Source organism: Numenius arquata, chromosome 7 (assembly GCF_964106895.1).
Source record: "Numenius arquata chromosome 7, bNumArq3.hap1.1, whole genome shotgun sequence".
NCBI classification, from domain to species: domain Eukaryota; kingdom Metazoa; phylum Chordata; class Aves; order Charadriiformes; family Scolopacidae; genus Numenius; species Numenius arquata.
In genome coordinates, this window is record NC_133582.1 from 29,919,812 (window position 1) to 29,933,983 (window position 14,172).

Here is a 14,172-nt window from a genome sequence, read left to right on the forward strand (position 1 = left end):
TGAGAATTAAATTGGTGTAATTGAAAGCAGCCTCATGAGAGTATATCTATATATATATATATAGCAAATTATATTTCAATATGGCTTTTGGTCAAGTTAGTATCTTCTTGTAAAGTAACTGTTCCTATTTCTATGTAGGTCAGCCAGTGATTAATTCTCTGTTTTAATGGACCACTGTTTAATGCTTTGTGTTGGAGTGGAAGTTTTGAACATTGTCTGGTTTCTGGGAAGGTACTTCATACAAAAACTGTTTTATCTCCAAATTGTTACAGAGAAAGGGAGAAGCTGAAAGAGCTTTAACTGCCTGCTAAATATTTGACCTGTAAAACTGCGGGTTTTGACTCTTTTGGGGTAGTTTTGTCTTTCTTCATTGGACAGACTAGAAGATGCTAAATAATAGTTTAAGTATGATCTGTTTTAATTACTGGTGAAAACTGTGTGACTTTGTAGTCCCTCCAGGTTCTCAGTGATGCTTGCATACTTTGGCTTAATGTTTTGAATGAAGTTTTGCTTCCTTTGCTCTATATGTTACTTTATTTTTCCAAATCTGAAGTTGTTCTTTCACACAAGCATGACACAACTTACTGCTTGCAGTTGCTTGGATTTTCTATGTTCTTATTCATCAATGAATGGAAAAAATTCCTTCTTATTAATGAAGTAATTAAATCAGAGAAGATCATAAATGCCTGATAACCAATTCGTTTCCATCAGTGTCCTGAAGAACAAGATCAACATGATACACTTTGTTTTTTGTTTCCTTTTAGTATCCCATTAATTGTAAGTTGATGTCATTTCTTTGTTATTAAGATGTTGACCCTTAATTGATAATCCCATGACACTTTAGTCCCTTGTTATAATCTTAAGTCATGTTTTACGCTTTCACCCACGCTGTTTATTATAAGCTTTTGCACTGTGTACTGAGAAAACAAATTACCTTCTTTGAAATGCTCTCTAGAACTCTTCAGCTCCACTTTTGTTATGCATAAAGATTTATTTTTTTAAATTTGTTATTGATATGTCTGTTGCCTTGCAGTCTTCTTTATCTTCTACTTTGTTTTGTACTTGGATTACAGATTTCCTGGTTGGACAGCATGGTCTTGTTTTCCTTTTCACTAGCGTGTTCTTTGTCAGTGTTAACAGCACAGGCATGGGGTGGATGGATTTGGAAACGATTGCAATTACCTTTAAAGTTGGGAAAGAAGTCTGCTGTCGTCCCTTTAGCTAAGGGAATTGAATAAACTTCAGCGAAGAGGCTTGCGTAGTAAACCTAGTAAGAGGTTTTGTAGGTGAAACCATTATGTTAACAAATAAATGTTATTTATGTTATAACAATAAAAATAAATACTGTCTTGCAAATTTTTGGTGAGAAGCAATGGAGGACCAATCTGTCTCACCCCAAAGACTTTTTAATGTCAACTCTTAATTGCATCAGAACTTCAGAACTTTGATTTAGTGGTGACAGAACTTCGTTGTTCCCCCACTGAAGTTTGTGTTCCTTCAGAATCTTTCTGGGAAACTCCTTTCCTTGACTTTTGAAGAGTTCATTATTCATTTATGCACTTAAAATTACAGGGTTCTTAGAATTTTCAAGAGTGATGCAAGCTTTAGAAATGCCAGCTCTATAGTGATTGCATAAGTAGACTGGATTGTTGCCTCTCAAGAGTAGTAGCAGGGAACTGCCAAATTGAAATTGTCTGATAGCACACAGGGAATGGTACCTTAGCTCATGAAGTAAACACTTCTGTTCCTGTGACTCTTTCTCTCTAGTTCTATTTGCAGGTTGCAGTGCTTATGGAAGTTTTTGCAATGAGAGATCTTGTTATTTTGTATGAGAGTTTGTGATTTCTCGTACATAGGATGTTTTGCTAGTCTTCAAATAATGAGATTTATTTGGTAGTTTTCTAAATGTGACACAATCTTTTCTCTGCCTCATCTTGTTTTAAAAACTGTCTGTAGCACTGTTAATTATCTGTACCTGACACTGCAAACTCTGTCAGGGAGGTCATTAAGTAGAACAGAAGGCTTTAATATTCACACATCAGAGATGCAACAACGGAGTTATGTTGTTTAAAGCAATCCAGTTATCCTTTAGGTTTTTATTGTCTACATAGAACTTGTGTTAGATAACTTCTGGGGATTGACATGTATGTAGTGAATGGTGTTATCAGTGTGCTCTGAGTTGGTGGCCCCTTTTCTTTTCCAAATTCAGGAAATGGACTTTGCAGTGGAGCTGTCTTCCATCTATGATCATGTTTTCTTCTTAAGCAGTTTTACAAACTGCTTTCTTTGGTGTTTCCACTAGGTCCTTACGTTTCATTGTGTCTTAGGTGACTTTTTTTTTGAGGTCACTTTCAGTTTATCTGCAGATGAGTAAATAGTGTTGTGTGTGTGTATATGTAGATATGCGATTAAACCAGGTACTTTATCCTGTCTTCAAGGTCATGCAAGTTTAGATTTTTGCTGAAAGCTCTGCAGTTGTGACAGAGTTCAGATAGGAAAAGCTACACCATTTATGTGTATGAAGATAAATCATATAATCCCTGCTGTAACTGAACAGACTTTACAGGTTGCTTATCGGTCCTAAACTCTTTGCGTTCAATTTTTTATTCTATTTGACTATATATATGTTTTATTTCTGTCTTTCCTTTTAATGTTAGTAAAGCAAAAGGGCATATTAAAGATAAAGGCTGAATCCTCTTATAATTAGAGTCTTGATTCCTTTAGTTTTCCTGTCTGGTAGAGGCTTTGGCAACAGTAGCTGTCTCTAATTTCAGGTTCCCTTCTTGCTTCATTGGTTTAGGGCTTCCCTGTGATATCCTAGAATAGCTACTTGACTGTGAAGGCCTTAAGCCATTAATATCTCATTTTGGAGGAGACCCGTGGACAGTGGAGGATTTAAATAAAGCATAGCAGAAGTGACTGGCCAACTGCCAGCCAGAGGACAAGTGGCTTCCCTTAAAATGACTGACAGAGCTTGAACAGAGCCAGGACTGGATTAGATGGTGACTAAGGAGTAAACTGCAGGCTTTTCTGAAGGCTTGTGTAGTCTTTCTTGCTTCCCAGGTCCTGGGAGGGGATGTGGTAGGACCCGCTGTACATCCGGGAGGGAAGAATCTTCTAAAGAATCATCACTACTTTTGTGAACAAATTGAATAAATGTATCCAAAATAAGGTTTTTGTAGTAAAACTTTTCCTTTTTTAAAGGAGGCAAAGGGAATTATAACACTTAATCACTGTATTTGCAAAGAACAACAATGCCAGAATGGTGTAACAGCTTTAACCTGGCTTGATCTCTACTGTAATCCAAATCCGGCAATCCCCTTTGCCTTGGTTCATTATCTCTGATGTCTACAATTTAAATGCCATGTTCAAGAATTAGGTATTAATCTTTTTTTGAGTTCATCCAGTACTGAAGGTCACAGTGTGTTTTCTTTAGAGGCAGGATTAGCAAATTTAGGCTACTTTGGGGATAACACATGTAAAAGTTGAAATCTTCTCCTTCCAAAGGTAAGTTAAAGCTAGCTGTGGTTTTTCTTTCCAGCGCTGCCCTTTTTAAACTACAAAATGCTTGTAGCCTTCCTTAATGTTTGCTGTTGATTAGAATTCAGGTAAGATACGGAGCTAGAATATTAACAGCAGCTCTATATACTGTCCCTTATGCCTTTGTGTAGTTTATCTTTGAGTTAAGATCATACATAAAAGCTGAGCACTGATAGAAGTTCAGTGGTTTATCAGAATCCTAGTAAACTTTCCAAGAAGTGCAACTGAAAGTTTTGGGCAAAGGATTACCATAGATTCAAGGGATGATGACTACACTTGTCAGCAGGTATAGGGGAGAGCACAGTTTATGCTGTAGTCCCAGAATGGAGACCATAACTAAAGATGGAGGTAGAATGGAAGAGTATGTTGGCAGGTTTATCTTCTTGGCCTTAAACAGGTAGGTGGAATTGTAACAGAGATGCTGAGAAGTCGTGGCTGGATCCTGCTAGCTAGTTGTATTGTCTTGAAAATTGTGGCTGCCAAAAAATGGAAAATGCCTCTACCTTGTCAAAGGAAACCATAAATTGACTGGACAACAATGTGTTAACTAAATAAGATATACTTTTTTTTTAAGCCCAAATGAGACTTGTCCATTTTCTCTAGATCTTTCGGATTATTTTTTTTTTAAAGAGAAAAGATTAGTCCTTCTAAACCAACTAACACTTCAGTTACTACATTACCTGGGCCATTAAAACATGCTTCTCAGTTTTTTCAACTCTTGTAGAAGCAACATTCAGATAATACTTGTGCATATGAATAAAAAATAGAGAACATGTTAACAATCCCTTGGTAAATTTGGAGTGGAAAAATGTGTACATTTTTGCATTAAGGTGCAAGAATTAGGTGATAGCAGTTTTCAGTTTCTCTCTTGTTTATTTCTGTGAGAGGCCTGTTTGGTTTAGTGTCTTCAACATGAAAAGATTCAAGTATTGAGTTGTAGCTGAGTCAGAGAAGTTAAAAATCATTAGAGAAATCCCTAAATAAAATAAATTCTTGTACTAGAATAAATAGCATTCCTGTAACTTTTTTTCCTCGTGCTTTATGGGTTTTCCCAATGACCAACAGTCATGGTTGGGAAAGCAAATGTGTCCCAAAACCACTTGGAATAACTTAAAAGCAAGTTCAAGCATGGGGGGTTTATTTGTTTGTTTGTTTGTTTTAAAATATTTAGGGTGCATCCTTAAACTTGGTGGATGTTGAATCCATTCTTACCTCTGTATACCTAGGGAAATCTTAACAGCTCATAGGAAGTACTAGATGAATACCAAAATTTAAGGTCAGTACATAAATTTCATAGTGTGTTTTTGTAGCTACGTGTTGTGTTCAAGGGTCCAGGAGAAAATAAGTATAATCCATTGCTGTAATATGCACTGTGTTTCTGGTTGGCTAAAGATTCAAAGAAACAAATGGTAGATACTCTTCTATAAAAATAGTGTTTATTCTTTTGCTAACATGACTTTCCAAGTTTTATTTGGTAAAGACCATGTTATCTGTTTCGTTCGTGACCGGTGCCGTTCTGTGAATTCGGTGTACGATAGCAATTCTAGAGTTTTGTTAATAATAAAAATTATCAATTTTAATGGGAAGTTTTATTGAGAGAACAGCAGGAGAGCACAGCTCCTAAGTACCAACTAAATATCCAAGTCTTTTACTGTCACACTTGTGGTCTGTGCTACTTAGCTCATATCATTATTGCTGCTGCTTTTTCTTCCTTGCCTTTTCTTTCCTTATTTTTCTTCTGTAATCCCTTGCTTTTCTTTTTCTAAGAATTCCTTGCCCATTTGTAACCTGTTTAATTCCTTCTGTATGTAGCACATGTGGACAACTGAATGTTAACACCAAAGGGTAACAAAGGTGCCCAGATTTGACAGTCTGAATGCCAGAAGGGGAATGAGATGGTTTCCAGCTTTCAGATACTATATTGGACTTTTGACCAGACAAGATGATGACTGTGAAATATGTCACGGGACTCTTCCACAGCTTTGGTTACAAAATTGAGTGGGGCATAATCAGAGCAGAGGTTGTGAAAATTGTGTAATCGTGAAGGTTCAATAAATTGTCGTCTTAGTTGGATTCAGCTTGGAAGTCTTGCATCTTAAACTGCCGTCATACTATTTTAGCTTCAGGATTAGATGGGCAAGGAATTAGGCCGCCCCTCAGAAGAGTGAATAGATTTGTTGGTGGCCTGGAAAAATAATGTAAGATTGGGAGGTGTGGTACAGCATACTGCTAGAAGATATTTAATTTTGGAACTTACTGAATGTGAAGCAGGTGTCAAGGATTTTAAAACATTTCATTAATTCCCTCTGTGGGTCATGATGTTAGAAACTAGGTTGAGAATTTGGGGTCAACAATGAAACTGTCACTGCTGTTAACTGCATGTCTTCTTATTTAATGCCCTCTAATTTCTTGACTTCGCTTAATTCTTTTGCATCACAATATCTGACTCAACATTAGTCTTATCATTAGAACGTCAGAGATAGATTTATTTTCTTAGTACTTGAATAGAAGTCTTGTACAAGAGAGCTGCTAATTACAAGGAGCTAGTATTTGGAGGAGTTTGCACTGTGTGCCTGGAATACCTTTATGCAAAGCAACTACTAAGTACTTGCTTTGTTGTTTTAAATGTTAATTTCTAAATTTTGTCAGTTAGTCTGCACTACTATCAGCTCTTAATTTAAACCCAGTCTTGGTTTTGGGTAACTGTTTTGATATTCCAGTTTTAAGTGAATTTCTTTTAGTGGCTGCAATGAAAAGCCTAAAAGATGACTTAATTACTCTGTCAAGCAGAAATGCCAAATTCCCTAGCAATCCTATCTCTGTCTTCTCCTTTACAAGTTTCTGTTTGTAGTGTAAAAATTAGATATTTCTGTTAAATATACTGGAAGATAATCAGGAACATATTTCTCTTGATTCATGAGCTCCTCTCAGGCTAAGATACAGCTTCTCTGTGTTGAGTAGTTTGTTTGATGAGGGTGTTTTGGTTTTTTTTTCTAACCAGATTTAACAAAAAAAAATGCAAGTAGATTAACACTTGTTTCTGAATGGAGTAGATGAAGGTGTTTTTCTTGCTGCTTTTTTCCAGTCAAACCTTATTCCTGTTTGTCTTGTTTTAAGCCATATTTGTTGTGGTGTCTACAGAAGCTTTGGGTAAGTCTTTCATCTGTGCTCTGGTAAACTCCTTTTAGCCTTTAATTGCGCCAGTAAGTCACGTATGAAATGTACAAATTACAGTAGGTGAGATCTTGTATACTTTTGTGACCAGCATTTAATTGAGAAATTGTAATATTAAAGTGGCTTAAAGCTTCCTGGGCTTTGTCTGAAATTCATTTTAACAAATATTTAAACCACTGTGGATGTGTCTATGTGGCGTCTTCTTTCCATGCAGAAGTTTTTGCAGCCTTGATAACAAATAGCATCCTCTTTAGTTTGCCAGCTTGACTGGTGGTTGTTGATGAAGAATTCAGTGCCAGCCTGTGACAGCCAAACTAACTAGTAACTTCTTTAACAGCGATAATTTAAAATACCCCAAAACAAAACTAAACTTCTCTTCGCCAAGCTGGCAGTTCTTCATTGTTAAAGCTTTGTGAAAATGGCCACAGGTGGAAAATGAGCTTGAAGGAGGACAAGGAGGAAGAAGAATGCTCCGCAACAGGTAATTTTCATTAATTGTTAATTTTGGTGGTATGGAGAAGAATGAGAAAAGATAGAGAGGCGTTTTGTGTGTTTGTGGAGGAGGGAAGGGTCTTTTGAGTAGAGTCTTCTTAAATACTGACTGCCAGCCTCTGCCATCTTTCCTCTTAGCACTCCCATTCTTTGTTACTTGTAGTAGTGGTTGATGGAAAATGGCTTTTTGTGTAACTTGAGAATTGAATTTGATTATCTTGATAATCCCCATTTCTGACCCCCAGCAGACATGGCCTGGTTAACTGTTTCCCTTGCACAAAGCAGTTTGCTTCTTGTGATAACAGAGATATTTAGTAATTAGAAGGTGCAGGAGCAAATTGAGGAAACAGAACATATAGCATGTTGACAACACCCCGTGATGTGCCCACACATCCAAAACATGGATGCAGAAACACTTTCTGTGTTTCTGTGGGAAACTTTGGTGCAAAGGTGTAACTGTGGCGTCAAGGCAGTTTGCACGTATAAGGCCACCTAGAACAAACATGACCTTATTACACGTTTTTGTATATTGCTGCAGAAATTGTAGTAAATCTCAGATTTACTCCTGTACATGTACTAAACAGATCTTAGGAGACTACTCTTGCCACTTGTTGAATTAATTCTTTGTCTGCATGCAGAAACAAATCAAAAGCTTTGAAACAATCTTAGCTTTTAAACCGTTCCAGGATTTCATTTGTATTTGTAGTCCCTCACGCACCACCTTCTGAGGACTAAATTTGAGATAAGTCCTAAGCTAACATTGTGGCTGGCTGGCATTTAAACACATTTTCTGCTTTTATAACAGCAGAAAACTATTGAAGGCTGACACTGTAATTTAACTCTCTGAACTATTCACAAGAAGATACACATCATGCAGAAAAGTAATACACAAACAGAGCTAGGAAGTGTGTTCTACTCATATATGCCAAAGAACTGTTTTGTAGTCTGATGTCTTACTGCATACAAGCTCTTTTGTATAAACAACTGCAGCTAAGAATTTAGATTCTGCTGCTAATTTAGCTAATTGCAAATTTCTGTTTTTATTTTCTATCCACAGCTCTTCATGTCTTTTACTAAGAGGAAACTTGTCAAGATAATTGCCCTTAACTATCCTACCTTGGAGGATCCTGTGTAGAGCTGGTCTTAAGAAGAGAGAACAATTTGTATTTGAAGTAACTGCCAAAGAAAGAGGAATCAAGAAACACATTTTAATGGAAAATCTACAGGAGAAAAAAAGACTAAAGTCCATTAATAGGTTACCCTTAATCAGTAAAAAGGCACAGCTGCTGAAAGGAGAGAAAAGGAGAATAATTATTAGGGAATAAAATTGCAAAGAACATACTTATTCTTAAAGGGACAAACTACATGTCATATGATCTTCTGAAATACTTTGGTGACATGTTTTGACCTCTCTCTAGTAAACTGATATTTTTGCAGTATTCAGAATTTGATCAGCCTTCTGTTAGTAGACTCTGGACTCTTCCTCAATCTGTAATTATTTCTGTCTATAAGTCATGATTTTGCTGCTGTTTAACCAGAAATTAGCTTGTATGGATCTAACAGCATTCAAAACAAATTTTAAGAATATTTTAAACGGATGAGGTTATTCAAAATATTGGTAGTTGTCCAGCCACTTAGGTTCTAAGTTTATGACTGGAGAGAGAAGAGCTGAACTCTGGCGGTATGGCAGTGATGCCCAGATGCTGCTGAGGAAAGCAGGTTTTACTTGTTTGTAAATGTGCTAATATGGTGTATATGAGAGGATATTCTCACTTCATGTGAGGTATGCTAAATATATATCTGGCAGGAAATAGTAATATTATAATGAGTTTAAGTTGGCAATCTTACGAGTTGTATAAGAACCTTGTTACTCTCCACATTTATGTGTATAAGTCAACATCTCTGCATCAGAGGTGAAATGACATGCTGTCTGGAGATTTTACAGTGACTTTTGTCTTTATAAATGAGCATCAGTATTTTAAAACTATAAAATAAAAATATGTCAGTGAAGTGTTATTTTGCTGTATAAGGCTTATGATGATCTTTTGCAGTAGCTGTCAAATTTTCTGCTAGTGCAAAGTGATGTTTTCCGGCGTTCTTTAGAATGCTACCTAGTCCTGGTGTTAAACTTTGGTAATTCTTTGCATTAAAACTGTACAGATGAAAATGTGTACCCGATTTTTTTTTTTTCCTTTTCGTAAAGGTGCTCATTTGATACTTCATGAAATTTCACAGCTGTGCTTCCTTCCCTGCTGTTTCTCATAACACGTTAATGTGGATGTAGCTCTAGACATTCCATCTTATTCCCTACCTATTCTTAAACAGCAAGAAAGTATTCAACCTTTGAGTTTCAGGGCTTATATTGTATCTCTTATAGTTTGTACACGTACTGATGGTGTGTGGGGATAAATAAGCGATGTTTTTGTACTGCTGTCCAGAATGTGATGAAAAATGCCTGACCCCAAGACCTATCATCAATCTTCATCTCTGAGGATCAGGTCTTTGGTAGGGAAGAACACCTTTGTGTTTGTCCAGGTCATGGCTGTGCAAACAGGAATCTTGGAATGAGTAGCTTGAACAGCTATTTGTACCAAAAAGAAAAAAAAAGGATTAAAGTCTTTGAAAAACTTAAAAGACTTTTGGAATCTCCTGTGAAGATGAACATTCAGCATGTCAGTAGCAGGTAACTACTTTTTTAAAATACCTTATTTAAATACTACTTAGCTGATACTGAATAATCATGTAATTTTTACATTGTCGTTTACTAGATTTTTCTCATTTTTTGTAGACTTCCAAGTTCCGGTCCTGGATAGGTAAGTATTCTTAACATTTCTTTTTTAGCAGTAATTGTTTCACAGAAAAACTAAGCTGAAGTTTATTCACTTTTTTCGCTGCTCTCCAAATATGTTTTTTAGGCTGCTTCATGTAGATAACTTGATTATGGCTTAGCATGTGCATCTAGATGCATAGTAAGACTCCTTATAAGCATTACACTTACTCAGTTCATGAACTGAAAAAAGTTAATCCCCTTTTTTAAGTTTTCCTGCTCTATTTTCAGAAGCATTTTATGCATCTTCAGGCAGATTGATCCCAGTAGCTTGTGCTGGAAATTTAACTTCCTCCCAACACCTGAACAAGGATGTAAATGAGCAGAACAGTCTTCTGATGTAATTATGATTGTGTATTTGTGTGTGGATGTGCATAAGTGCACTGGTTTTAATTCAACTTTCTCCTTTGATTTGCAGCCTTCCAGTCTGGTGTTTTTCTTGCCTCTTCATGACCTCGTATCTTGAGCAGCCTAGCTGGATCCCCTGGTTCCTGTTTCTTCTTGTTTCAAAATTCTGTTTTCCCCCATTTTAAACCCCCTACCCTTTTATATTCATGTAAATATACTAGGCTTTCACTACCTGTTTTGGTCTTCGCTGTTTTTTCTAAGACTTTGATTGGGTTCCATCCAATATTTTCCATGTGGTGCTGTGCTCCTGTGTTCCCTGTCACAGCAGAGTAAGTTTCTGTTGAGGTTTTGGGGATTTCTGTTCTGCCACTTTGTCTTGCTGTAAGTAGACATGGGGGAAGAAGTGAAGGCCGTATCTTTTGCTGCTCTGCTTATAAAGCAAGTATATTAACTTCTTAAAGAAGCAAGAGAGCTTGTGGATTATGGGGGATAAGCAAAGTGAATGTGCGGAGGTAAAAAAAAAAGGCAAACACACACACACCCCACAACACCACATCTCCTCTCAGACATGTTTAGATTCATCAGATGTTTGTTCTGCCCCTTTCTGTCCATATTAGGAAGTGTAATCGCGTGCTTCCAGGCTAAATGGAGTTCTGTTTTTCATTGTTGTGTTTTGTTTTTTTTTATTCTGTCAAGTAATCTCTGTATTTCTGATGAATTTGTTTAATTCTGATTAGTCTTTCTGTGCAAGTACTCAGCTATGGAATTCCTCATGCTCCACACCATAAGAGAAACACTGCTGAACAGAACGTGTCTTAGATTCATCTTAAATATATTTTGTTTGGTATAAAACACTCCCTTATAAAGAATTTTCTGAAAATGTTTGGTTATGAATCTCTTCAGTTACCTGGTCACTCCTTTGCTGGCTGATTCTGAAAAAATATTAGGCATGTGCATATTGTGATCTTCTCTGGCTCAAAATGAAACATTTGGGAAAAAAATACCAACTTATAATTTTAGTGTCTTTTGGCGTTCACGTTGCAGTAGTTGTGGATTTCAGTATGTGCAGGTCCAAAGTGACTGTATGCTCAAAGTTAATTTTTCTTCCCATGACTGTTGCAGCACAGCCAGGATTTAAAATCTTAGTTTAACTTTCCATTCAGCTACAAAACAGGAACATACTAACATAGTACTTCACAAAAATATTTAAATGTAAAGTTGTTATGTCAGAATTTTGTGTCTTGTGAACCACCTTTTTTGCATCCCTCTTCCTGTGTGAGTCCTTTTTGGGGGAGGTGGGCAGGTGGCTCCAGGGAGAAAATACGCTGTGATTTTCTTAGGCTAATTGTATAAGGTTTGTTATGGTAATTCATAAGGACGTGTCTGTTTCTGTGTGTAAAATGGTAAGAAGATTACATGAAGTCTTGAAATTAAATACTATTTTAACTTGAAAAGTAGCATTTGCACAATATGTAAGTAGTGAGTTTGATTTTTGGAGTTTAGAATGGGGGATTGAAGTTCTTACCATGTGAACTGCTGATACGTTCGTGGGAATTCTCATCAGAGGAAACCTCTCAATGGTTTTTTATTTATTTGTATGTTTTGGTAACGACCTATCAAAATAAAACACTGCCTGTGGTTGTTTGGTTTAATATATGTATATCATTTTTTCTTAATAATGTAACTTGTATTGCCCAAGATCTTTACAGTGCTGAAAATATAGTTCCTCTAAGTTAATTTGGGAATAATTGTAACTTTGTTCTGTTTTTGTGTTTCAGGGAAATGAGGCAAGCTACCCGCTGGAAATGTGCTCGCACTGTAAGTTTCTTAATTCCTACATTATATTGTTAGAGAGGGTAATCTTAGTCGGAGATCAACAAGTACAACTTTCATGTATTAATTTATTGCTTGAAACATTTTGCAGTTTATATAGTAACCAAAAGAGTGAAATTAAAAGGTAAAAGGGTTACCTTTGGAAAAAAGATTTTTGATTTTACAATCTATCTTTAAAAAAAATAACGTATAAAGATATTTTTTTTTCCAATTTTTCTATTAGAGTATGAAACAAACTTATGTTAGTTAAGATGTCTGTACAGCGAAGCGTTAGAACTGGTAGTTCAACTGGTGGGGCTTTTCCGTCGGTGCCAGTACCTCAGAGATGCAGAGCAGCGTATGGTGCGGCCTGTGCTGTGTTAGGAGTGAAGTATGTTGCCTAAGCTGCCTTTGCACCCTCAGAGGAAAGAGAGGTTGAGGCTGAAAGGGCATTTTTTTTCCTGTGTATGCTCACAACCAGGCATTTAGGTGAGAAGCCACTTGGTGTTACTTGCTTTTGGCCACGGGAGCATAAAATTCATTGCTCCGTCTCACGGGGTCAGTCTACCCTGTAAAAATAACAAAGTATTTCTTGCCTGAAGCTGACCAAAGAAGGGGTTGTCTTGTGAAGCGTCTCTGTGGTGTTACACTCAAAGTACTTATTTTTAACTGTTTTTTCACTTGAATATTTTTCTTCAGTGCCAAGTCATGCATAGACCTGTGTATGTACATATGGACTGCTTGATAAAATTCCTCATCTTCAGTGAATCAGACCTTGTTTTTAACAGGATAATAAATTCAAGATAGGAGTGTGTCTTCTAGATTGCTTTCACAATGCTGGTCATAGCTGAATTCCAGCTCGCATAAGTCAAAACAGTAATATACAATAAATAATCATAGCGGAATCTTTTTCTAAATATTTTCCATTTTCCAGAGAAATGAAGCCTTAGCTAGTAATTTGCAAGTCCTCTATGTCTAATGCACGTGTCCAGATGAGTTATAATTTGAGTCATCAGTTTGTAAACACTTGAGAACCTTACCCACAGCACTGCTATGCTTTTATGCTTTCAGTGTATATTTTGTTAAATATGGATGTGTGGGTGGAAGTTTCATATTTGCTGAAGACTTCAGTAGTCTTTTCCTGAATCGTGTATATCAATCTTAGGCTACGCTCTGTTGGTCAAGTTTTCCTTAGGGATAAACTGACTTCTGAAGATTGTTTTATTTTTTTTTAACTAGATATGTCTCTGCCAGAGTTGTAACCAGTGGGTTGCTGTCCTTAACTGGCTTTTAGGACGGGCGATATCCATCGGTAGCAACTACCAACCTAAAGGTGTATTACTGAGCTTGTTTGCCCCCTCTTATTGCAGAGAAAGAGAAGATTTCCGCATTATATTCTGTGGTTAAACTGTATGTCGAGGATATCATCACGTAAATCTGAGGTTTCGTATGATGAAAGCTTTGATGCTTTGATGGTCCTTCTCCCAGTAGAGAGTGAGTCAGCTGCTTCTTTGGGGGCAACGTAACTACATACTATATTACATGTAGTAATTACAGACATCCCTTTGCTTGATTGTGCCTAATCGCTGGAATAATTCCACTGTGTTTAAAGATTCTGGATGCCTGAATATCCCGAAAGTTGGGTTTTTATGTTAAATGTTCATGCTGCTTCCAAGCAGTTACCACTGACAGGATGAAAGCTTTGCAGGGCAAGACCAGACAATGGTTTTTGAAAGTCATTTGGTAAGGATTTTGAATGGTTAGACTTTTGGGAGAGCGTCAGAGTGCCAACCTGGTGGCATTGGGTTGTAACGTCTGCCTGGCACTGCAGTCGCTATTTTGGTGCATCGTTTTATAAGAATAATTTTGTTTTGAAGTTGGCAGTTACAGGAAGCAAGTTCAAGATATTGTGCGGAGGATGCACACCATTAAATAGTCAAGAATGTTCTGAATACCCTTCATTTTATAACATTAGTTCT

General features: G+C 36.7%; 1 protein-coding gene across 1 annotated transcript in view; it reads left to right on the top strand.

Moving 5' to 3' along the window:
• Positions 1 to 14,172, top strand: part of PPP3R1 (protein phosphatase 3 regulatory subunit B, alpha) — a 40,551-nt gene that overhangs the window by 11,416 nt on the left and 14,963 nt on the right. Inside the window, exon 2 of the mRNA XM_074150275.1 lies at positions 12,160 to 12,199. Coding sequence (XP_074006376.1) covers positions 12,160 to 12,199 — 40 coding nt within the window. The remainder of the gene's footprint in view (positions 1 to 12,159; positions 12,200 to 14,172) is intronic.